This window comes from Mustela nigripes, chromosome 9 (genome assembly GCF_022355385.1).
Source record: "Mustela nigripes isolate SB6536 chromosome 9, MUSNIG.SB6536, whole genome shotgun sequence".
In the NCBI taxonomy this organism is placed as follows: domain Eukaryota; kingdom Metazoa; phylum Chordata; class Mammalia; order Carnivora; family Mustelidae; genus Mustela; species Mustela nigripes.
In genome coordinates, this window is record NC_081565.1 from 36,896,386 (window position 1) to 36,918,977 (window position 22,592).

General features: G+C 47.5%; 2 protein-coding genes across 8 annotated transcripts in view; both read left to right on the forward strand.

Moving 5' to 3' along the window:
- Positions 1–4,832, forward strand: part of FAM219A (family with sequence similarity 219 member A) — a 55,067-nt gene extending 50,235 nt beyond the window's left edge. For 4 of the 6 annotated variants that reach the window (XM_059411470.1, XM_059411464.1, XM_059411468.1 and 1 more), the window contains exons 3-6: positions 335–437; positions 662–742; positions 1,372–1,426; positions 1,978–4,832. In XM_059411470.1, the coding sequence (XP_059267453.1) occupies positions 335–437; positions 662–742; positions 1,372–1,426; positions 1,978–2,136 (398 nt within the window). In that variant the 3' untranslated portion in view covers positions 2,137–4,832. The remainder of the gene's footprint in view (positions 1–334; positions 438–661; positions 743–1,371; positions 1,427–1,977) is intronic. The other 2 variants (XM_059411469.1, XM_059411465.1) reach the window with 1 other exon arrangement.
- Positions 4,833–4,918: 86 nt separating this feature from the next.
- Positions 4,919–21,676, forward strand: SPMIP6 (sperm microtubule inner protein 6). Of its 2 annotated transcripts, none has more exons than XM_059411462.1 (7): positions 4,919–5,519; positions 15,317–15,461; positions 17,978–18,090; positions 19,329–19,404; positions 19,615–19,849; positions 20,985–21,071; positions 21,524–21,676. In XM_059411462.1, exons 1-7 carry the CDS (start codon positions 5,385–5,387, stop codon positions 21,627–21,629), a joined length of 897 nt encoding a protein of 298 aa, XP_059267445.1. In that variant the 5' UTR covers positions 4,919–5,384; the 3' UTR covers positions 21,630–21,676. The 2 variants fall into 2 exon arrangements, with proteins under 2 accessions (XP_059267445.1, XP_059267446.1); XM_059411463.1 differs by having other exon boundaries at positions 19,615–19,844; positions 21,524–21,614.
- The last annotated feature ends 916 nt before the right edge of the window (positions 21,677–22,592 follow it).

Consider the following 22,592-nt stretch of genomic DNA (forward strand, 5'->3'; position numbering starts at 1 on the left):
CACATCCAAGGAACCCTGACTTCTCCATCCTTCTGCTTCCTCACTCCTTCCCCAGCCTTTCTCTGGAGTCGAGTATACACTAACTGCCCCCCATAAGAGTACAGCTTCTGGAAGACAGGGGTCATCCTCTTCCTATTGCCTCTTACTATCTGCCTCAGGTTGTACAGGACCAAGTACTGTCTCCACCAAGAACCAGGGTTATCCTGGAATCCCTGCCTCGGTTCCTAGAGAAGCAAGGGGTTTCACAGCGGAGGCCTAGCCCAGTCAGTCCTGAGCAGTAAGGTAGGGTGGCCCTGGGAGCAGGACACAGCTTCCTTCCCATGTTCTCCTGCAGAGAAGCAGCGGGAGCTGGCCCGGAAGGGCTCCCTGAAGAATGGCAGCATGGGTAGCCCCGTCAACCAGCAACCCAAGAAGAACAATGTCATGGCCCGGACAAGGTAGAGGTTCCCCTACCCCACCCAGACCCCGTCAGTCAACATCTATTTCCACTGGTCCTATGCCTCTCCTTCTTCCCTCCCTCCTCAGGCCCAGCTCCTTTGTGAGAGGAGAGTCTCAACAGGATCCAAGGGGCAGGGGGAAGTGGTGGGTCAGGGCCCGATACAGGTCCTCACCAGGCTATGTGCTCCAGTTGCCAATCCAATCCCCTAAATTTTCTACCCAGGCTTGTCGTCCCCAATAAAGGCTACTCCTCGCTTGACCAGAGCCCAGATGAGAAGCCACTGGTAGCCCTTGACACGGACAGGTGTGTACAGGGATGCTGGGGCAGCCGGGCAAGCCACAGGAACCTTTATGAACGTATAAGTGGGCTATATGAGCCACACTTGCTATATTGTCAGAATTGGGATATGGGTGTTCCTCAGACAGCCAGGAGCTCTCCAAGGATGAATCCCTCGGGGATGGAATTTTTTTTATCTGGCAGTAGGAAAGGAGCAGAGAGAGGAAAAGGGGACTGGCACAGTCTGATGCTGTCCTGAGACGACTGATGCAATTGCTGCCCCTTGACTGGGCCCTGATTTAATGTCCAACATCCTGCTCCTTCTAAGGGAGGAGCCCTGCTGCTGGCAATGCACCTGGCTACACTTGAACTTTGGGGAAACCCAACAAGTCAGGGGGATTTGAGCCTAGAAAAGAGGTGAGCGGAATCGGGGTGAGGCATGTAACAGGCGTTTAGAAGGTTACAGGGGGCAGTTTCATTTAGAAGGGCAGGGCTAGGGGAGCTGGGCATTTGTACAGCGGGCACAATCTTTTATTTAGATCTGCTCTTTACTTGGAAGTGTGGGGGAGGGGAGGTATGGACTGATGGGGTGGGGTACAGGGAGTTTTCCATTTAATATCAGGGAATCACTTCTCTGTCTTTTCTTCCACCATCAGCGATGACGACTTTGATATGTCCAGATATTCCTCCTCTGGCTACTCCTCGGCGGAGGTGAGGCCCCACTCTTTAGGACCCTAGATGTACCTGAGCAGGACCACATCCATCCAGGAAAAGGGGTGGGGCACCACATCACACCCTGAGAGGAGCAATGGGCAAAGCTAGGTGGAGCCCTGTAGGGACTGGACATAATGGGGTAGGGCCTGGGATGGAACAGTGTCAGAGAGAACCCAGAGGCTGTCAGACACTGGCCTAAAGTGTAGGGAGCCCAGTTTTAGGGGTGAGGCTTGAGCCCATGGTTAAAACAAGGCTCCTAAAGAGAATGGAGTGTGAAATCCAGGCGACACTCTATGGGGCGAGGCCTGAAATAGGGACCAGCCTAACAGAGGCAGAAGTTGCCCTTAGAATGGGATGCTCTTTGTAGAGAGGTGAGGCCTCAGGGATGCACCTGTAAGGAAGTGAGGCCAGAACTGAGGCTGGGGCCTAAGAAGAGGCAGAGCTTGGCCTTTCAGTAACCCGTGATCGGACTGAGTGGGGGCGCCACCTGGGTGTGGGTGGTACCTCCGGATTGCCCCGAGCCTGACCTCCCTCCCCTTTGTCTACAGCAGATCAACCAAGATTTGAACATCCAGCTGCTGAAGGACGGCTACCGGTTAGACGAGATCCCTGACGACGAGGACCTGGACCTCATCCCCCCCAAGTCTGTGAACCCCACCTGCATGTGCTGCCAGGCCACGTCCTCCACTGCCTGCCACATTCAGTAGCGGGTGGGGCCATTGCGGCCGCCTGGGGCAGGGCCCCCGTGGGCCAGGTCGGACAGGGCGGGGGCCAACCCCTCCCCAGCTCGTCCGCCTGCCCCCGGCCCCCGTGCCCCCTACAGCCGCCAACCTCGTAACAGTCATTGCTTCCTCCTATGGTAGGACGTGTACCTCTGTGTGTTCATGGAGCCGGAGAAACCAAAACCGGGTCTTTCTCCACCCCGGGGGCTGAGGAGCGGCGGGGGCTGTTTGTTCAGTTACTTGGGGGACCATGCCCAGTACCCTGCCCCTCTCCCCAAAGCTGCTGTCCAGAGGGGAGAGGAAGGACTAGACAGCAGGGAGGCTAACACTAATGAGTGGGGTAGGGATCACAAAGCCAGGGGCTTAGCCTCACCCCAGCAAAGCCATGAGCCCCCCAGCTCCAGCCTGAAAAGGAAAGGGGGCTGGGAGGGAGAAAGACCCAGGGCAGTGGGAGCAGGGCCCAGCACCTCAGAGCCCCCTCCACACGCCCCCTGCCGGCCCATATAACTATTTGTTTTCCCCTCCTCTCCAGATGGGAAGCCTGGCAAAGCTGCCCAGTGGGATACTGCCCCCCTCCATAGAATCACTGCCTTCTTCCTCTTCTTTGCCCCATTCACCCCCTTCCTTGCTCTCTGGGTTGTGGAGAAGGGTAAGGTGGGCCTTGGAGACAGACCAGTTTGGGGTGATATGATCTATCCTCACCCACCCCCAACCAATGCATCTATTTCTCTGCCAGCTCCTCCCACCCCCCACATTTCTGTTCATTGGTTTCCATCCTAGGATGGAAGCAGGAGGTAGGGCTGGCCTTGAAAGCCGCATTCCCATCTCTCTCTAGCCCTAGATCCCAGATACCACTTCTCCACAAGAATCTTCAAGGAGGCAAGCTTAGGAAAAAACAGTGGTAGCATGTGTATGGTAGGGAGAACTTGGCGGAATGTGTGTGTATGTGTGTGTGAGGCTGTCAGGGTATGTGTCTATGTCTGTGTGTTGGGCCTGTCTCTCCAGGTGTCTATTTCTTCATGGACGTGCGTGTGCATAGCGGGAAAGTGACTGTGTGGTCTCTTAGTGACATGAGGCTGCTCAGCAGTGGGCTGCGAGCCCTGGCCTAGGAGTCAGAAGCTTGAGTTGTGGCCCTCATGCTAGCACTCTCTCCATGATCTCAACAAGCACTTGTGTTCTCTGGGCTTCAGTTTCCTCAACTATAAAATGAGCAGGGTCTGAAATTACTCTTAAGGTCTTTTCAAACGAAGGAATTTCTTCATAGGAATTTCTGTGGAGGTGTGTAGGCAGGTCTTCGTGTGTCTGAATACACCTGTGGGGCTTCCTGAGTTCTGTTTCTCTGTGGAAAGGAGAGGGGAAGTTCCTAAGGGACCTGTGTGTGTTTGGGATCTATATGGGAATACATGTGTATTCCATGAACATGTATGTGGGGAGGGGAGTATATGTTGTGTGTGTAGCTCTGTGTGGCATCTGGGAGTCAGAGTGCGTATGCTGCTGCTGCTGCTGCTGCTGCTGGGGCGGGGAGGGGGGAGAACAGAAAAGCTGAGGATGAAAATAAGAGGGAGGAGGTGACCAAGCCCCCTGCCCCTGAACTAGGCAATAGAGACCTGCCTCATGTGAAGAAACACGAAAGCACAGAGAGCCTAAGACTGCTCAGGTCTTATGCCTCACAAACCCCAGGACCAGGGTGTACACTCCCCATTCCTCCATGCTGAAAGCCCACACACGCTGGTGTATCCACTCTCATATATACCACTCCCTGGCTGCCATTCCTGGGAGAGGGGAGCTGAAAGGAGGGGAGGGTAGTGAGAAGAGAGAATAAGGCTGCTAGCTTGAGAAGGGTAACCCCTCTCCACACACCACACCCCCAGGCTGCCAGCTCCAAAGTTTTGAGGTGCAGCTTTCTACCCTCAGTTCCTCCACCTTCTCCTACTTCCTCGAGTGCAGGGACCCTGGTTAGGTGAGTAGAAAATGTCAAAGGAAGGCAGGGACAAAGAAGGCACCTGCAGGGCCTACAAGATCCATACTGGCTCCCATCTGAATCTCTCTCTGCCACCCTGGTCAGCATCCCCATCCCATCAGCTGGGCCCCATAGTCAAGCTTCCTACCACTACTATCATTACCCTGGGCTCCCTGACTTATCCTTCTAGAACATGGGTACCTCCTCTCTTCCGGGCAGGGCCCCCACGAGGGCTCATTTAGATTACTGCCTTTGCTGCTGACTTGCTCTATGACTGGCCCACTGCTCAACCTCTCTGGCCCTGAGGCACCCTACCCACAGGACACACTAGTTCCCTGGCAGGCAAGGGCTTCTAACTGAGGCAGTGTACAAGTGGAGAGAAGTAGGAAGCTGGTAGCCAGCATCTTCTGGGTCTAGGAGAGTGTGTGGGTCCCTCCTTTCCTGTCTGGGATGTTGGAGGGGTGGAATGGAGGCCTTAGCTTGCCCCCCCCAACCCCGTCATCCTTCCCCCTTGTAGATACTGCCTTAACACTCCCTCTACCCTCAGCTCTGGCTGCCAACCAGCCAGGTTTCTCCGTGCTCACTAATTTATTTCCAGGAAGGTGTGTGGAAGACATGAGCCGTGTATAATATTTTTTTTAACATTTCCATCGCAGTATTGACCATCATCCTTGGTTGTGTATCGTGTAACACAAATAATGATATTAAAAGCATCAAACAAGCCAGCCTCAACTCCCTACCTGGGTCGTGGGCAAGGGGCAGGTGGGCTGGGAAGGGGAGAGAACTGATTCTCTGGATACATATTTCACTCTGCTTCCACTCATGGGTTCCCAGGCCAGGCCTGCCACTGACCCTGGACAAGTCACTTGATGCCTCAGAACCTCCATTTCTCTTCATCAAAGCGAGGAGTTTGGCCTAGGTGATCTCCAGGGACCCTCTGCACTCTTGGAAATTGGAATCTTTTGAGAGGCTTGAGGCAGGAAGAGGCTGGGGGTAGGGTGGGAATTGGATCTTCTCACCTCCCCAGGGATGGGGCTGAGCCAGGTGATATCATAATGGGTGGTGCCCATCCTAGAGGGGGAAACAGGGTAGGGTAGGAGCTGGAAGTTTGTGAGGGAGGGCAACTGAGAGATCCTCTATAGGAGGGGGTCACAGCAGCTAAGGGACACCTGCCAGGCTGGAGGTGTAGGCTTTCTGGCAGTGAGGGTTGTCACTGATGTCTCACAGAGCCCTTGGTAGGTAAAGACCTCCACAGCATCTCCTAGACCTCACTATGTTCCTCTTCTCCCGCAAGACCAAGACCCCCATCAGCACCTACAGTGACTCCTACAGGGCTCCTACCTCTATCAAGGAGGTCTATAAAGACCCACCTCTGTGGGCCTGGGAAGCCAACAAGTTTGTGACACCGGTAAGTAGAGACTGGGAGGGTGGGCAGGCCAGGGTATGGTCATGTGTGTCTGAATGATGGTAGTGTGTGGTGGTTGTTATGTGTTTGTAATTATTTGTATCTGTGTGTGTGTGTGTGCACATGTGCACACAATGCATGTATTTATTCATTTGCCTAGGCATGGAATTTATAATATATAAAATAGTACAATAGTCTGTCCTCATGGTACCCTCCTACTCCACCAGGGCAGGTGGTGGAAAGAGATAGATAATTACCAAGAAATAAACAAGTTTTATAAATTATCCAAAATGCTGTATAGGAAATAAACAGAGTAATGGAAATGGAAACTAACCAGGCAGAGCTACTTAAATAGGAAGGCCACGGAAGACCTCTCTCTTACAGTGACATCAAGCAGAGATCAGAAAGATATGAGAGAACTAGCCCTGTGAAGAGCTGACAGAATAGGGTTCCAGGCAGAGTGACCAGAAAATGCAAAGGCCCTGAGGCTGCCTGTGGGATATGCCAGAGAAGGTGCTATAGTGATGTTTACATGCATATATATCACAGTCTCCTTGTGTCTATATGTCTGTACTTAAAGGTGAGTGACCAAGGGGTCTGTGCAGCTTTCGCAAAATGGAGACAAGATCTGTGAGTCTACTTGTGACTCTGACTAACGGAATTTATCTGTGTGTACCGTCCAGCAAATGGTGAGTATCTACACGTGCCAGGCACAATGCAGATACAAAAAGAAAGGCCAGGCCATGCCTGTGAAGAGCTCTCAGACAAGTGAACAAAATAGGGTCGCCCAGTGGATGTACCGGTACAAGAGCTGGAAAAGAGAGAGCGTTCCTGGTTCTCGAAGGGCAGGTCTACTAAGAGATCCTGAGGGAGGAGGCTTCCAACAGAGAAGAGTCAGGGGAAAGGGCAGCTTAGGGACAGAGATCCTCCAGGAATTAAGAACTGGAGCAGAGGGAGAGACTGGCCCAATGGTGAGAGGAGCCACAGTTGGCAGGAGACTGGAGGGGCTGGGGCTCAGGGCAGGAAGCCTGTGAGGTGGTGAAGGATAAGGGAGAAAGGTGTAGGTGATAGATAAGGAGAGACTGTGGCAGTGAAAAGGGAATCTTTTGACTAGGAGAGAACCTTTTAAATAATGGTTATAATTATAAAATAAATAGATGCTCAATGCAGAATAATTTCAGATAACTGATATCTGAGATAATAGCTCAGATAATCCAGAGAAGCACAAAGGAAAAAGTCCTATGATCTCACTACCCAAATTATCCATTGTTAATTTTTTTTTTAAAGATTTTGTATTTATTTATTTGACAGAGAGAGATCACAAGTAGACAGAGAGGCAGGCAGAGAGAGAGAGAGGGAAGCAGGCTCCCTGCTGAGCAGAGACTTGATCCCAGGACCCTGAGATCATGACCTGAGCTGAAGGCAGCGGCTTAACCCACTGAGCCACCCAGGCGCCCCATCCATTGTTAATTTATTAGTATATGCCTTTTTAGGAAGCAAACATTTTTTATGAAAATGGCATCACATTGTCTACTAACACTTTGAATCTTACTCTTTGCATATAACCACATATCGGGTACATTTTTTGTGGAAAAATACTCTATACTGTCCTTTTAATGACTATGGTATCTTATTTTATGAATGTACCAAAATATGTTTAAGGAATCTTATTGGAAATTTAGATTCTTTACAAAATATTGCTAGTGTAATCATTTGTGTATATCCGTAGACATCAACTATCTCCTTAGGACAAACTACTAGACATGAAAAAGTATTGGGAGAAAGGATATGCACACTTTGAAGACTTTTGACACACACTTCAAACTGCTATAAAAAGAGTTATAATAATTTACATGCCCACCAGAAAAATATGAGAGTGCCTGGATGTTTTTTGACATTCAATAGGAGGGAATTTTAAGAAGTAGATAGATCTTGAAGAGATAGATCTCGGTCACCATCTAGGTATAAAGAAGAGAGGACAGATTAGGATGACTCCTGGGTTTAGGGCTCTGGCAACTAGAGGAACAGTAGTTCTGAGATTTGGAATTGCAGATTAGAAAAATATTTGGAGTTCCTTTTGGGACAAAAATATTCAAGGATGAACAGGAGATATCTGGTAGGTGGTTGAATATACTTATCTGAAGCAAAGGGAAAGGGGCTGGGCTACGGATACAGATTTTGAAATCATCAACATATAGGCGGTAGCTAAAGTCGTAGGAATGTATGAAATTGCCAAGAAAAAACAAGAAAGAGGTCAAGGATGGACTTTGGAGAATACAGATTATTTAAGAGGTAAGTAAAGGAAGAGCCACAAGAGGAGACAGGGTGATAGGAGAAAAATCAAAGAGAAACCAACAAAGACCGCATTTTAGACAAAGGTCAATGTCAAATGTCAACACAGACCTTGATCTCTTGGATGTAGTAACCTTTAGCAATCTGGCCAGACAGGTTCGGTGAGTCGAAAGGAGTGAAAGCCAGACAGCAGTGGGATTAAGAATGAAGGAAAGGCTTCTGCTTCTGACAGTATGCTGATCTAGAAATTCTCAAGTGCCCTCCTGCTTGAAAACAACTAGGTCTTGCATAAAAATTAAATTTTTTTTCTGGACTCTCATGGAGGTGCATGGTAAGTATACTTAGGATGCCCTGAGAGTGAATGCCAATATCAGCACTACAAGCAGGAGTTTAAGCCTTAAATGAGGTGAAGAAACTGATTCTTACACTTGAAAATAACCCAGAAAGTTTAGTGCTCTGGCTCCCTGCCCCCACCACACACACACACACACACACACACACACACACACACGATGAATGTGTATCCTCTGTAGTAGAAAATACCCTTAATGTAGGTTTCCAAGTATGCTTCAGAGTAAGGCCAATCAAATCTGAGTTCGCAATAAGAGATACAGGGAAACAAACCACCATATGACAGTCAGCAGGAATAGCAGACTAAAATCTCTAAGGACTTCAGATATTAGAATTAACAGTTAAAGAATACAAAATAATTACTATGATTTTTAAAAATAAAATGAAATTATCAAAATGAGCAAACAACTAGTGATTATATTTAAAGACCAGACAAATGTAAAAAAAACAAAAAAGAATAGAAATTTTAGGAATAAAAAACATATGTGTTAAAACCAATATCTCGGGATGCCTGGGTGGCTCAGTTGGTTAAGCAGCTGCCTTCGGCTCAGGTCATGATCCCAGGGTCCTGGGATCGAGTCCCGCATCGGGCTCCGTGCTCGGCGGGGAGCCTGCTTCTCCCTCTGCCTCTGCCTGCCTCTTTGTCTGCCTGTGCTCGCTTGTTCTCTCTCCCTTACAAATAAATAAATAAAATCGTTAAAAAAAAAAAAACAATATCTCAGTAGATGGGTCAAAGGGCAGATTAGACACAGTTTAAGAGTGTCAGTGAGATGACATAAAGAAATGGAATGACATTCCTTGCTCATGGATTGGAAGAACAAATATTGTTAACCTCTTCGGCATTGGCAGAAGCTACTTTTTTCTAGATATGTTTCCTGAGGCAAGGGAAACAAAATCAAAAGTAAACTATTAGTCTATATCAAAGTAAAAAGTTTCTGCACAGCAAAGGGAACAACTAACAAAGCTAAAAGGCAACATAGGGAATGATAGAAGATATTTGCAAATGATATATTCAATAAAGGGTTAGTATTCAAAATATATAAAGAACATATAAAACTCAACCACCCCAAAAAACAAATAATCCAACTTTAAAAATGGATAGAAGAGGGACAACTGGGTTGCTCAATCACTTAAGTGTCTGACTCTTGATTTTGGTTCAGGTCACGATATCAGGGTCGTGAGGCCAAGCTCTGCATCAGGCTGTGTGCTGGGGGGGCAGGGGGAGTCTGCTTAAGATTCTCTTTCCCTCTGCCTCCCCCCATGCTCTTTCTCTCTCTTTCTCAAATAAATAAAATGGGCAGAAGATATAAACAGATATTTCTCCAAAGAAGATATAAAGATGGTCAACAGACACATGAAAAGGTGTTCATCATCACTTACCATTAGGGAAATGCAAATAAAACTACAAAGAGCTATCACCTCACACCTGTCAGAATGGCTAAAATCAGCAACACAAGAAACAACAGGTGTTGGTGTGGATATGGAGAAAGGGGAACCCTCTTACACCGTTGGTGGGAATGCAAACTGGTACAGCCACTCTGGAAAACAGTATGGAGTTTCCTCAAAAAGTTAAATATAGAACTACCCCACAATCCAGCAATCACACTACTAGGTACTTACCCAAAGAACACAAAAACCCTAATTCAAAGGGATACATGAACCCCTATGTTCATAGCAGCATTATTTACAGTAGCCAAGATATGGGAGCAGCCCAAGTGTCCATTGACAGATGAAAGAATAAAGAAGGTGAGGTGTGTATGTATACAATGGAATATTATTCAGCCATAAAAGAATGAAATCTTGCTATTTGCAACAACAAGGACGGAGCAAGAGAGTATAATGCTAAATGAAACAAGCCAGAGAAAGACAAACGCCATATGATTTCACACATATGAAATATAAGAAACAAAAAAGCAAAGGGAAAAAGAGACACAAGAAGCACCTGGGTGGCTCAATTGGTTAAGTGTCTGCCTTTGACTAAGGTCATGATCCCAGAGTCCTAGGATTGAGCCCCATGTCAGGCTTCCTGCTCAGCAGTGAAATCTGTTTCTCCTTCTCTCTCTGCCCTTCCCTCCTGCTCATGTTCTCTCTCTCCCTCAAATAAATAAATAAATCTTAAAACAAAAAGGGAGAAAGAGAGAAACAAATCAAGAAACAGATTCTTAAATGTAGAGAATAAACCGATGGTTACTGGAAGGGAGGTGGGTGGGAGGGATGGGTGAAATAGGTGATGGGGATTAGGAGGGCACTAGTGACGAGCATTGGGTGATGTATGGAAGTGTTGAATCACTATATTGTACACCTGAAACTAATAAAACTCTATGTTAACTAACTGGAATTAAAATAAAAACTAAAAAAAAAAAGAGCATTAGTGAAATGAAAGAGCAAAAGACATTTCCCAGAATGCAGCACAGAGACCAAGTGGTTAAAAAATATGAAAGAAACATTAAGCAATATGAAAGACAGAAGGAGACGGTCTCCTACACATCTATTCAGGGTCCCAAAAGGAAAAAGCAGAAAGAACAGGCAATATCTGAAGATAAAAAGGCACCAAATTTTCCAGAACTAATAAAAGAAATGAATCCACAGATAAGAATAAATAGGAATTTCACATGTAAGTAACTCACAGTGGAACTACCCAACACCAGCTTAAGAGATAACCTTAAAAACAGGCAGAGAAGAATCATTTTCAAAGGTTCTTCCTTCCTTTCTTTATTTTTTAAAGATCTTATTTACTTGAGAGAGAGCAAGAGCAGGGAGAAGGGGCAGAGGGAGAGGGAGAAGCAGACTCCCCACTGAGCAGGGAGCCTGAAGCAGGGCTGGATCCCAGGACTTCCAGATCACAACCTGAGCTGAAGGCACTCAACTGACTGAGCCACCCAGGCACCCAAAGTGTCTTTCTTTCAAGAACAAAAGAAAGATAAAGTCTTTACAGGCAAACAAAATAGAAATGTTCACTACCATCAGACCTATAACAAAGGAACTTCTAAAGGATCTACTCTGGGGAGAAGGAAGATTTTCCTTTTGATCACAAAAGGAAAATCTGAGATTCAAGAAGGAATGGTGAGCTAAGAAATTGGTAAATGTGAGAAATTGGTAAATTTAAACAACCAATGTCAATGGAAAATACTTGTGATTTTTCATTTGTTAAATTAAGAAAAGTGCCAAAATTTAGAAAAAAATATCAGATAAGTTGTATTTTGGAAAACAATATTATGTAAGATAAAAGGGTAAGAAAGGAATACAAAGAACTTACTATCACAGATAATACAGTTGTGTACATAGCATCTACAAAGTATTAGAATAAGAATTTAGAAAGTTGGGTGAATATAAGATAAAAGCCAATCACGTTTCTTTACCTCAACAGTAAATATTTAGGAAACATAATTATTTTTAAGTTTTAATTTATTTATTCATTTTAAGTACTCTCTACACCCAATATGGGGCTCAAACTCATGACCCCAAGATCAAGAGCCACATGCTCTTCCAAATGAGGTGACAGGTGCCCCGGGAAGCATAATTAAAAAAAACAAATGCATATACACACACACACAAACCTCTATATGATTGTCAACAAAAAGATCAGTAGGAATATAATAATGTGTATAAAAGTATATGGATAATATAAAATTTTGCTTAAAAAATAAACAGGTATAGGGGCACCTGGGTGGGTTAAGCCTCTGCCTTCGGCCCAGGTCATGATCCCAGGGTCCTAGGATCGAGCCCCACAACAGGCTCTCTGCTCAGCAGGGAACCTGCTTCCCCCACCTCTCTCTGCCTGCCTCTCTGCCTACTTGTGATCTCTCTATCAAATAAATAAAATTTTTAAAAAATAAAATAAACATGTATAACATGCATGTAGGAAGGGTGACTAACATTTATAAAATATAGTATTACTATAGGAATAGCCAAACTGATTAATAGAGAATAAAACAGACCAGATATGGGGCCATATATACATGGAACAATATACAACAAAGATGATTGAAAGTAAAGCTATGGGAAAAGATACATCAGAATTGGGGTAGCATTATATATTGGTGCGGGGGGCAGGGGAAGGGTGCAGGGGGTGATAGACTATTCAATGGGACAGTTGGTTATCCAGATCGATAAAAAGAAAACTGATCCCTAACTCACACCAATGGCAACTCCTGATAGATTAAAGATTTAACTATGGAAAATAAAACTATTTCCTTTTAGAAGAAAATATAGGACATTATTATCTGAGACTATGGTTGTATTTATTAAACAAGTCACAAAAGTATTACATAAAAGAAAAGATTAATAAATTCACATATGTTAAAATTAAGAAGTTCTTTTCATCAAAAGACACTATAAAGGAAATGAAGATACAAGCCACAAACTGAGAAAAGGTATTTGCAACATGTAATTGACAAAGGATTAGTATAAAGAATATAACTATAATTTTCCAGGTTGAAATTGAACATATGTATTTGGACTCTCTCCTGAAACCCTCTAAAACTCCTGTAAATGGATATTTGACACAAACTCACAAGACTAGTCGGAAAGAAAGGACAATGGCCACAAAATTTCAGAAGCTAGAAAGTACAATCAACTAAGTAGTACAATCAATTAAGTAGAAAGCTGAATCCAAAGCCAGCAGTGGGAAACACAGGACATGATTCAACTTAAAATTGCAGAATTTTCATAAAGGCTCAGGAATTGGTAATACTGGACTTCTCTGGAACTGAAGATAGGAGAGGACCACAGCTAAAATAAGGATGATTTGGGGCGCCTGGGTGGCTCAGTGGTTTGGGCTGCTGCCTTCGGCTCGGCTCATGATCTCAGGGTCCTGGGATCAAGCCCCGCATCAGGCTCCCTGCTCCGCGGGAAGCCTGCTTCCCTCTCTCTCTCTCTCTCTCTCTGCCTGCCTCTCTGCCTACTTGTGATCTCTGTCTGTCAATAAATAAATAAAATCTTAAAAAAACAAATAAATAAATAAAATAAAATAAGGATGATTTGAAAGCTGTTTAAGAACCAATTAAACCGGGGTGCCTGGGTGGCTCAGTTGGTAAGCAACTGCCTTCAGGTCACGTCATGATCTTGGGGTCCTGGGATCCAGCCCCTCAACTGAGCCGCACATTGCATCAAGCCCCCCATCCAACTCCCTGTTCAGAGAGGAGTCTGTCTGGCTCTTCCTCTGCTCCCTGCTCCCCCCTCCCATTTCCATCCCCACCCTCCTGCTCATGGGCACGCTCTCTCTCTCTCTGTCTCTCTCTCAAATAAATAATATATATATTTTAAAAGCAGTTAAACCCACTAATTCCCTCTTCTATTCCATGCTGTGGAGTGACTGCTTGCCCCATCTCTGCAAAAATCAGAAGGCTAATTTTTTGGTGAGGATCTCAGGACTGGGGCTATCAGGCCCATCTGAGGGCAGGGTACCATAGTGAAAACAAGTGAACCTCCACATACTGAATGCCAACCCCCCCCACCCCTCTTCTCCACTAGATTCTCAGAACACTGGCAGCCAGGCCACTACCTGTAGGCCAAAGACTGAAAGTCTCTTCTGAAGGATCTGATCAGCTCAAGAGGGAAGACGTAGAGATACTGACAGAATTTAACAAAAATAGTTTGCCAGACCACCCTACAATGATGCTCCTGGTTGACAAAACCCACCCACACCTCAAAGCCTCCAATAAGCTTTTTTTTTTTTTTAAAGATTTTATTTATTTATTTGACAGACAGAAATCACAAGTAGGCAGAGAGGCAGGCAGAGAGAGAGGAGGAATCAGGCTCCCTGCTGAACAGAGAGCCCAATGCAGAGCTCGATCCCAGAACCCTGGGATCATGACCCAAGCTGAAGGCAGAGGTTTTAACCCACTGAGCCACCCAGGCACCCTCCAATAAGCTTTTTTAGTTTCTGACTCATAAACCATGAGCAGACAATCAAAGATAGAGACATGTGAGGAAAGCTTCTAAGGGGAAAATTGATGACATCTATGAGTTCTCCTAAATGACTGGAGATGTGTGTGTGTGTGTAAAGGTCAAGGGAATGCCAAGTCATGTGGCTCTTTCCCCCATATGGAATATAACTGTGCAGGATCTGCCCACAAAACAAAACCTCAGCTGGGCACAGAGATCCAAGAAACCCTTGGGGGGGGGGGGCTTTGAGGGCAGTAGGGGTACCAGGTCTCATCTTGGCCAGGAGAAGCCTTTGCTCTTCAGCTCATAAGGGGGAAATGTGGGCAGCAGTGTCATGATCCCAGCTCCTTGCTGCCCACTATGAGGAAGTCCTTTCTAGTCTCTGACTTTGCTGGGTGTCCCACCCCTGTGACCCAGAATTGGGGTAGCATTATATATTGGTGCGTTATGTGGCAGCATTATATATTCAAATCAGCTGCGTGCAGAGATCTATTGGTTTACAATGAGACATTCTTCCCTAAGCTGAGGGACAAGGGAGCTCCAGAGGTAGGTCTTAATCAGGAATTCCGCAGATCTAGCTCAAAAAGAGATTGAAGGAAATAAGACAAGGTAATCTCCAAGAAGCAGAGGAAACCAGGGCCTGAACCAAGATTAGGAAAAAGGTCAGGGTAGGATAAGCACCAGGGCAAAGTGAGTGTCAGGGTCAAGGGTGATATTGGTGTCAAGATCAGAGCCACAGTAGAGTCAGGGTAAGGCTGGAGTCAGATTTAAAATTAGGTTTCCCTCCGGCCACATCATTCATCTCCTTCAAGGTGCCAAATTCCCAGAAAGCACTCCCTCCCAAAACACCTGCATCAGGTAGCTGGCTCCCAGGCAGCCAGCCTTTCCTGAGGCTCCAGGTTATACCAGGGGCTTGTTGGTCTGTTTGGGGAGACCCAGGCTCTGCTCCCAGATAGCACAGTCTGCAAGAAAACAGGAACATCCAGCTCTGTCCTTAAAGAGGTCCCAGTCAAGGAAAGGACAGAAATGAGAACATCAGAAAAGCACTCAGGACAAATTCCTGTCTCCAAGCCCTAGCCTTAGATAGAAAGAAAGGAAGAAAGTGTGATTCAAACAAAGAACTATGCAGAGGGGGCCAAGACTGGCATGGGGATACCTCTGGCATAGGGAAGACACCCAACTGGGCTTTCTCAATAGGCGCTGGATCTGGGTCCAGCGGGACATGGGGTCTTTAGGCACCTAGTCATTTCCTCTCCTCTCCCCTTGCCCAGGGCCTGACTCAGACCATGCAGCGCCACGTGGATCCTGAAGCCCTGCAGAAGATGGTCAAATGTGCCGTGCAGAACTACAGCTATAAGGGTTCTATATCAGGCCACCCCTACTTTCCTGAAAAATACTGGCTCTGTCAAGAGGAAGGTAGGACCTCTCTCCTTACCTACATAATAATGACCCTACTACGTAATAATGACCCTACTCAGGGACTTCAACAATGACCCTTAACTTGATCCCAACTTGAATCCTGACCTCCACCCTGATCCCATATCAACTTTATCCCCATCCATAATTTGGGCTTCTCCAGTCACCTCCACTTCAGCTTGACTCCCAACCATCTGATCTGACCCTAACCCTGACCCTGGAGGAGGAGATCTAGGCCCTCCCCTTTGGGAATTCCCTATTTGTGCCAAAGAACTGGAAGAGGCTTGGTTCCTGTCCCTAGAGAGATGGAGGGAGTATTAACCTCTTCGAAACAAATTCCTCCAGGTATATTCCAGGGCCATCTTTTCCCATCTTCTTAGTGACCCTGTTTCACCAGTTTCTCCATCTCTCCTACATCTCTCTGCCCACCTCACCTCCTTCCCCTTGACCTGGAAACCTTTTCTAACCCCTTCCTGCCTAAAAATTCTCTCTTGTTCCTCCCCTTCACAGCCAAGATTCTTAGAAACATCGTCTATATCACTGTCTCTACATCCTCACTCCTTGTTACACCTTATGAGAAATTATCTTTCCCATTTGGTTAGGTGTTTGTGATGTCTCACTATACATTCCAAAAGAGCAGAGTTGTTTCTTATTTATAGCTGTGCCCCTCCATCTAGTATAACCAGGCCTCATAAGTGTTTATTGAATCAAATGATGATAAATACTTATCCAATTGAAATTGGGAGTCTTCATCTCCTACATTCAAACATTAAAACTGCTCTTGTGTAGTTCTAATTACCATATCCATGAGACTTATGAGCCTTATGAGCCTTACATTATGAATTTCACTCTCTGACCACTCTACTTCTTTTTTTAAAGATTTTATTTGTTTGTTTGTTTGGAAGACAGAAAGAGCAACAGAGGGGTGAAGGGCAGAGGGAGGAGCAGACTCCCCACTGAGCAGGGAACCCACTGCAGGACTCGATTCTGGGATTCCAGGATCATGACCTGAGCTAAAGGCAGACGCTTAACTATCTGATCCACTCAAGTGCCCTCTACTTCTTGATACTCCTTCTTCAGCTTCTCTGATACCTCCATTCCCTGGGTTTCTTCTCCCCCCATTCTGGAAATGCAGGGTTCCTCAGGGTGCTAATCTGAGCTCTCTTCTCTCCTTATTCCTCTTCTGAGACCATTTTATCTAACCAGTGTCTTAACTGACAACTCTAAGTCTTTATTTCTACCCTTGACTTCTTCCTAGAATTCCACTCTCCATCTGAGTTATAGTCAACTTTACCTGAATGTCCTCAAACACCTAATACTTAATATGTCCAACTTACCAATACAGAACTCCAAATCTCAACACCCTGCCCCACACATAAACACACCTGCTCTTCCTCTAGGGCTCCTAGACCTCCTTTCCTAGTGTCTTGCATGTGTGTTCTTTCAGACTGTTAGGGTAGTAGATCATGGAGGGTCTTCAGGAAAGACTTAGACGACTGGATGGGTAGGGCTTTGGAGGATTTTAAGTAAGGAGGTGTCTTTTTTTTTTTTTTTTAAAGATTTTATTTATTTATTTGAAAGAGAGAAATCACAAGTAGATGGAGAGGCAGGCAGAGAGAGAGAGAGAGGGAAGCAGGCCCCAGGCCCCTCCCCGCCCCCCGCTTGAGCAGAGAGCCCGATGCGGGACTCGATCGCAGGACCCTGAGATCATGACCTGAGCCGAAGGCAGCGGCTTAACCCACTGAGCCACCCAGGCGCCCCAGTAAGGAGGTGTCTTGATCAGATTTTCATTTGTGAAAATCTGTGTAGAGATTAAATTGTAGAATTTCAAAAGGAGGTAGGGAAGTTAGTAGGCCCATAGTAATAACGGTTTTCTACGTGCCAGGCATTGTTCTAAGTGTTTTACATGTATGAACTCATTTAAATCTCACAACAGTCCTATGAGGTAAATAATACTATTACTCCCATTTTAAAACTGAGAAGGCAGAGACACAGTGAAATTAATTCATTCAGTCAAGGTCATACAGAGCTATTTGGCAGAGCTGAGATTTGAACACCAAATGTCTGTGAAGCCCATTTTATTAACCACGACATATGTTATTGTCTTCTTGTTATGGCACCGCAGAGATACAGGGGTGACTAGAAGAGAGGATAGATTCAAGTGGTTTTAAGGAGGCAGAATAAGCAAACTTTGGAACCTGGATGTGGAAAATAAGAGGGAGGAAATAGGAAGAGAATCCATTTTAGGGTTGGCTAATTCAGAGAGGTTGATGCCAGGATGCAAAGTGATCATCTCAAAGGATTCAGACCCCACTCAGAAACTTGCCCTAGGTGAGAAATGGGCTGCATCTCAGTGTGTAAATCTGGGCCAAGGCTGGGCTTGACTGGCCTGAGGGATATTAGTAAGAGTCTAGTTTTATGCTGGGGATCAGAGGAGAAACATCTATGGAGTCACAGATCCTGGGGTAGAATGAGGAATAACAATATCTTGTGCTTCCATCCCCATGATCGAATAGACAAATGGACCCCATACTACCTATGTGGTGACCGGTATAACACATGGAGGATGGGACCTTACAACTGCACCGGCTGGAACAAATATACCACATGCCTTCCCCGGCTACCTAAGGTATGTACTGTGACCAGGGGCGCCTGGGTGGCTCAGTGGGTTAAGGCCTCTGCCTTCGACTTGGGTCATGATCCCAGGGTCCTGGGATCGAGCCCCGCGTCGGGCTTTCTGCTTGGTGGGGAGCCTGCTTCCTCCATTCTCTCTCTCTCTCTCTCTGCCTGCCTGCCGTTCTGCCTATTTGTGATCTCTGTCTGTCAAATAAATAAAATACAATCTTAAAAAAAAAAAAAAGGTATCTACTGTGACCAGCACAGATGCCTGGGGTCTGGAACATACATTTCCCTCCACTTCCAAATCACAGTGACTGATCTCTCACCATTGGTTCTTCATCCCTTTCCCACCAACAACACTCCAGGGCTCTTTCTCAAGTGTGAAACTAGGGTTTGTATTTTCTAAGAGACAGGGGAGCCCAGGAGTGGAGCTGTATGAACAGCTCCTGGGTCCCCTGGATCCCAGCCTGTGGCTGGGCTCTGTGGGGACGCGAAGAGTGTGCATCCCTGACTTGCTGCCTTCCTGAAGCTTGCCATGGGGCCCCTCCCAACATGGTCTGATTAATGAGAGGTTGAGTCTCCCTCCTTTGTGATCTTAGGACAAGAGAAGGGAGAACAAGGCCACCCAGTGGCAGTGCAGGAGATACAGGAGAGTCTTCCGAGGAGATAGGAAGGAGCCCAGCTGCAGGCCCAGGCCAGAGAGGGAAGAGGAAATTTGAGAGGACCGAAGGACAGACCAGAGGTTCTTAACTGTAGCTGATGGCTGATCCCCTTGACCGAACCCTTTTGAATCAGAACTTCTCGAGAATTAGGATTTTTCACAAGTCTGCTGGTGATTTTGATGGGCAGGCAATATTATAATATTGACACTACCTCTCCCCAGTAAGGGACACTCCCAAGACAAAACTACGGAGTCAGGTAGACAAAGAGAGGTAAAATCAAAGGCAAACGCTGAGGCAAGCGTGCCAAAGGCCTAGGGTCCAAACCCCATCCATCTATAGCTCCATTTCCTTCCCTTCCTATCCTCCATTCCCCCCCACCCCCACCCCCCAATCCCCCCACCGCCACCCCGGAGGCGGAGTACTGGTTGCCAGGTGACAACCCAAAACACTCAGAGCCTGGGAGAGTAGGGGAGCATCTGGAGTGCGGGAGAAGACACGGCCTGGGACTGGTCTGGGTGTTCAGGGAGGATCCCCAAAAGGAGGAACTCTTCTGGGTCAGTCTGAGATAGCACGTGTGCATTTTCAGGAGGCCGGAATGGAGACAGCTGTTCGAGGAATGCCTTTACCGTGCCCTCCTAAGCCAGAACGACTCAACGCCTACGGTAACGGATGGCAGGGCTGTAGTGGGGTAGACCAGAGGGACGGTGGGATGACACCTGGGGAATGAGGCAGAGGTCGAAGATAGAGGGTGTAACCCTGTCTCCTCTATCTGTCGCTGCTTTTGTTTCCGTCTCTTCCTATCTCTGACTCTGTCTCTTCCCTTTCCTGTAACTCTGTATCTGGGTCTTTCTGGCTTGGGTCCGTGGGTGCAGAGCGCGAGGTGGTGGTGAACATGCTGAACTCGCTGTCACGGAACCAGCCGCTGCCGCAGATCACGCGCCGGTGCGGGTGTGTGGACCCTCTGCCCGGCCGCCTGCCCTTCCAGGGTTATGAAAGCCCTTGCTCTGGCCGCCACTACTGTCTGCGTGGGATGGACTATTACGTCACGGGAGCACCCTGCGCGGAACGCCGCTTCCGGCCTTTGTGCACAGAAGAGCCGACTGTAAGGTTCGCAGGGCTGCTCCTGCCTTAGGCAGGCGCCGCTCCCCAGCAAGCCCATAATACCCCCCAATCCCCGCCCACCTGCAAGTCCAGCTTTACCCAACCTGTGCGCACCCCAACCCTCACCAGTTCCAGCTGTGCTCTGCCTCTGTGTCGACCCCACCGTGCCTCCCGCCACCTCTATCCACTTACTAGGCCCTGTCCTGTCCCGCCCTCCGGCCCCAGGACCTGAACAGACCACTGAGACCAGAGAACCTGCATGAAAATGCCCCCAGGTTCCCGGCCCTATCCCTTCCAAACTGGGTTCAAGGTCAACCCAGCTCTGGAGGCCCGAAGGTGGTTTGTCTGTCATATCCCCTTCCCACACCTTGTTCACTACACCTGGACACCCAGCCATAGAGACGCAGGTTCTAGCCTCTAGAGTGCCAATGTGTCCTCATAAAAGCGGCCACTATTCCTGGGTCTTGGGTCACCATCCATGGGCAGGGTCATTTGCCGGGTGTGATGTGAGCAAGGAAATGGTAACTGTATTACCAAAGGGGTCCTGGCCTTAGAACACCACACCACCTCTGAAGTTAGCCTAGTTTGTTATTGCTGAGGAAACAGGCCTGAGAGCTCTGCTGCAACCCTCTTCCCGCACCAGGTGGCAATCAAGGCAGGCCGAACCTGGGAGAACTCCAAAGTTGTCTAGAAAGCTTCTGGAGGAAAAGCGGGGGAGGGGGTCCTAGATCTTGCCCTTACCCCACCGAGATTTGCCCCGCCCTTCCCCAAGCAAAAAGTCTAATTAATTGTGTGAGGCTGAGTCTCATCTGTTACAAGGGCAGGAGGGAGTGAGAAAGTGCCTGAGCCTTAGAAATGGCTTTAGTGCTGGAATAATTTCCTTTCAATGGAAAGGACCCCGGTGCTCCCAGCTCTTCAACGTTTGGAACCCGACACCCCCAGAATCCAGCGTACTCCCACAGCCCAAGCTGGGCAGCGCAAACCAGGCCTAACGAGGATAGGGACTTTCACGTGTCATCCCAGAGGTGATGTTTCGATGGGGTCTTGAAGGGCCAAGAGGCCCGAGGGGAAGATCTCCGCTCAGGGTCTTAGTATGGGTTTTGAGGCCCTACCTTTCCGGGCCCACCACTTCCTTCTCCAGGAGTGTATCGCCCTACGAGCACCGGCCCGGAATGCAATGTGCTGTTATAACTCCCCCGCCGTCATACTACCCTTGTCCGAACCTTAGGTAAGTTCGGCCCAAATGGCGTTTGGCCCGGCGAGGAACGCGGGGACGAGTTGGGGGTGGGAGGGGGCAGGGAACTGACCGCTGCGACGCACTGACCGGAAGATGCCACCAGGGGGCGCTAGTGTCATGGGGGTCATCAAAGCTGGCAAGGGAATGGAGGACCCTTCATGAGAGGGCTCTGAGGTTCTGGCCTTCAAGGGTTACAGGTTGGCAGTGGGGCTCAGAGTCAAGAGATCAGGGCATTAGGTTCAGGGATTAAAATAGAGGATAAGAAATTAATGTTAGGGAGCTGGTACTGGGAATCAGAAATTTAACAGTACAACCTGAGGTCAGAAGGTCAGTGTTGGAGCATGGGGTAAATATTAGGGGCAAAATATTGGGATACAGTTAGAATTGAGAATTGGGATCAGACCTATGAGGGTCCAAAAGGGCTGACCCATTTCTCCCTACAGATGGGACACAAGTCACTTCAAGAAGACCGGTGGCCCCCAGAGAAACAGCTATGTCATCCACCCTGAGTTTGTGTCTGAAACCTATCCTGACTGCTACTGCTGGTAGAGCCCAGGCTGGCGGGGCCAAGGGGGCCCAGCAGTAAATAAATTCTTCACCCCAAAAGCTGCCTCCTGTGTCCTTACCCCAGAGGATCTGGCAGTGAGGAACCAGTCACTCAGGCACCTGCCAAGCACCTTTAACTGAGATGCATTTTCTTAGTCATCCTGTCCTGAGCCCTTCTTGCCCCCACCATCTCAGTACTTCCTTTGGGTGACCCTGAGTGCCCTCTTGACACATAACAATAGCTAATGGCCTCCCTCTACCCAAAACAATGGGTCAATCTAGCTGTGCAGGGCCACCCCAAGAGGGCCCTCCAGCTGACATTTGTTCAGTAACCTCCAAACCTAGATGTTCCCTCACCCCTCTCATCTCGGGAGACACAGTCTTCCATTCTGCAGATACCTGTCCCTGTACCCAAAGTTCTTGATCTCTACTCCCAGAGTCTCCATGACAGCCCTGAAAAAGCCTATGTTCAGACATCCTTGCTGCCCTTCCTTACCCAAGAGTCTAAAACATAATTTTGGAGGGTTCATGACTAAGAAATTTCAAATTACAGAGCAAAGCTGTTTCTCTGTCCCTCCGGAAATGAGGTGGGGTGTTCTGGAATCTCTGGGATCTTTAGTATTTTTGCACCCAGCTGGTCCTCAGAGCAGGGGTCTGACGGGGCACGTTCCCCAAACTATAGCATGGGCATTTCTAACGGTGTCACCACCGGGTGTGCGTTGCGAGGGGAGACCAAAGGGGGCAATGCAAAACACCGAGGTCCCCAACCTCAGGCTCTACCGGTCTGTTCCGGTGGGAACCGACAACTTGGGCCTCTGGCTGGTGGAACTAGGCTGCTTCCATGGGGTCCTTGATTGGATCCACCCTGTACTGAGCCTCTGCGATTCTTCCAGAACTCCGCCACCCTTTTTCTATATGAGAGAACTTTCTCCATGTGGGAAACTTTTTCCGCATAAAGAGCTTAAT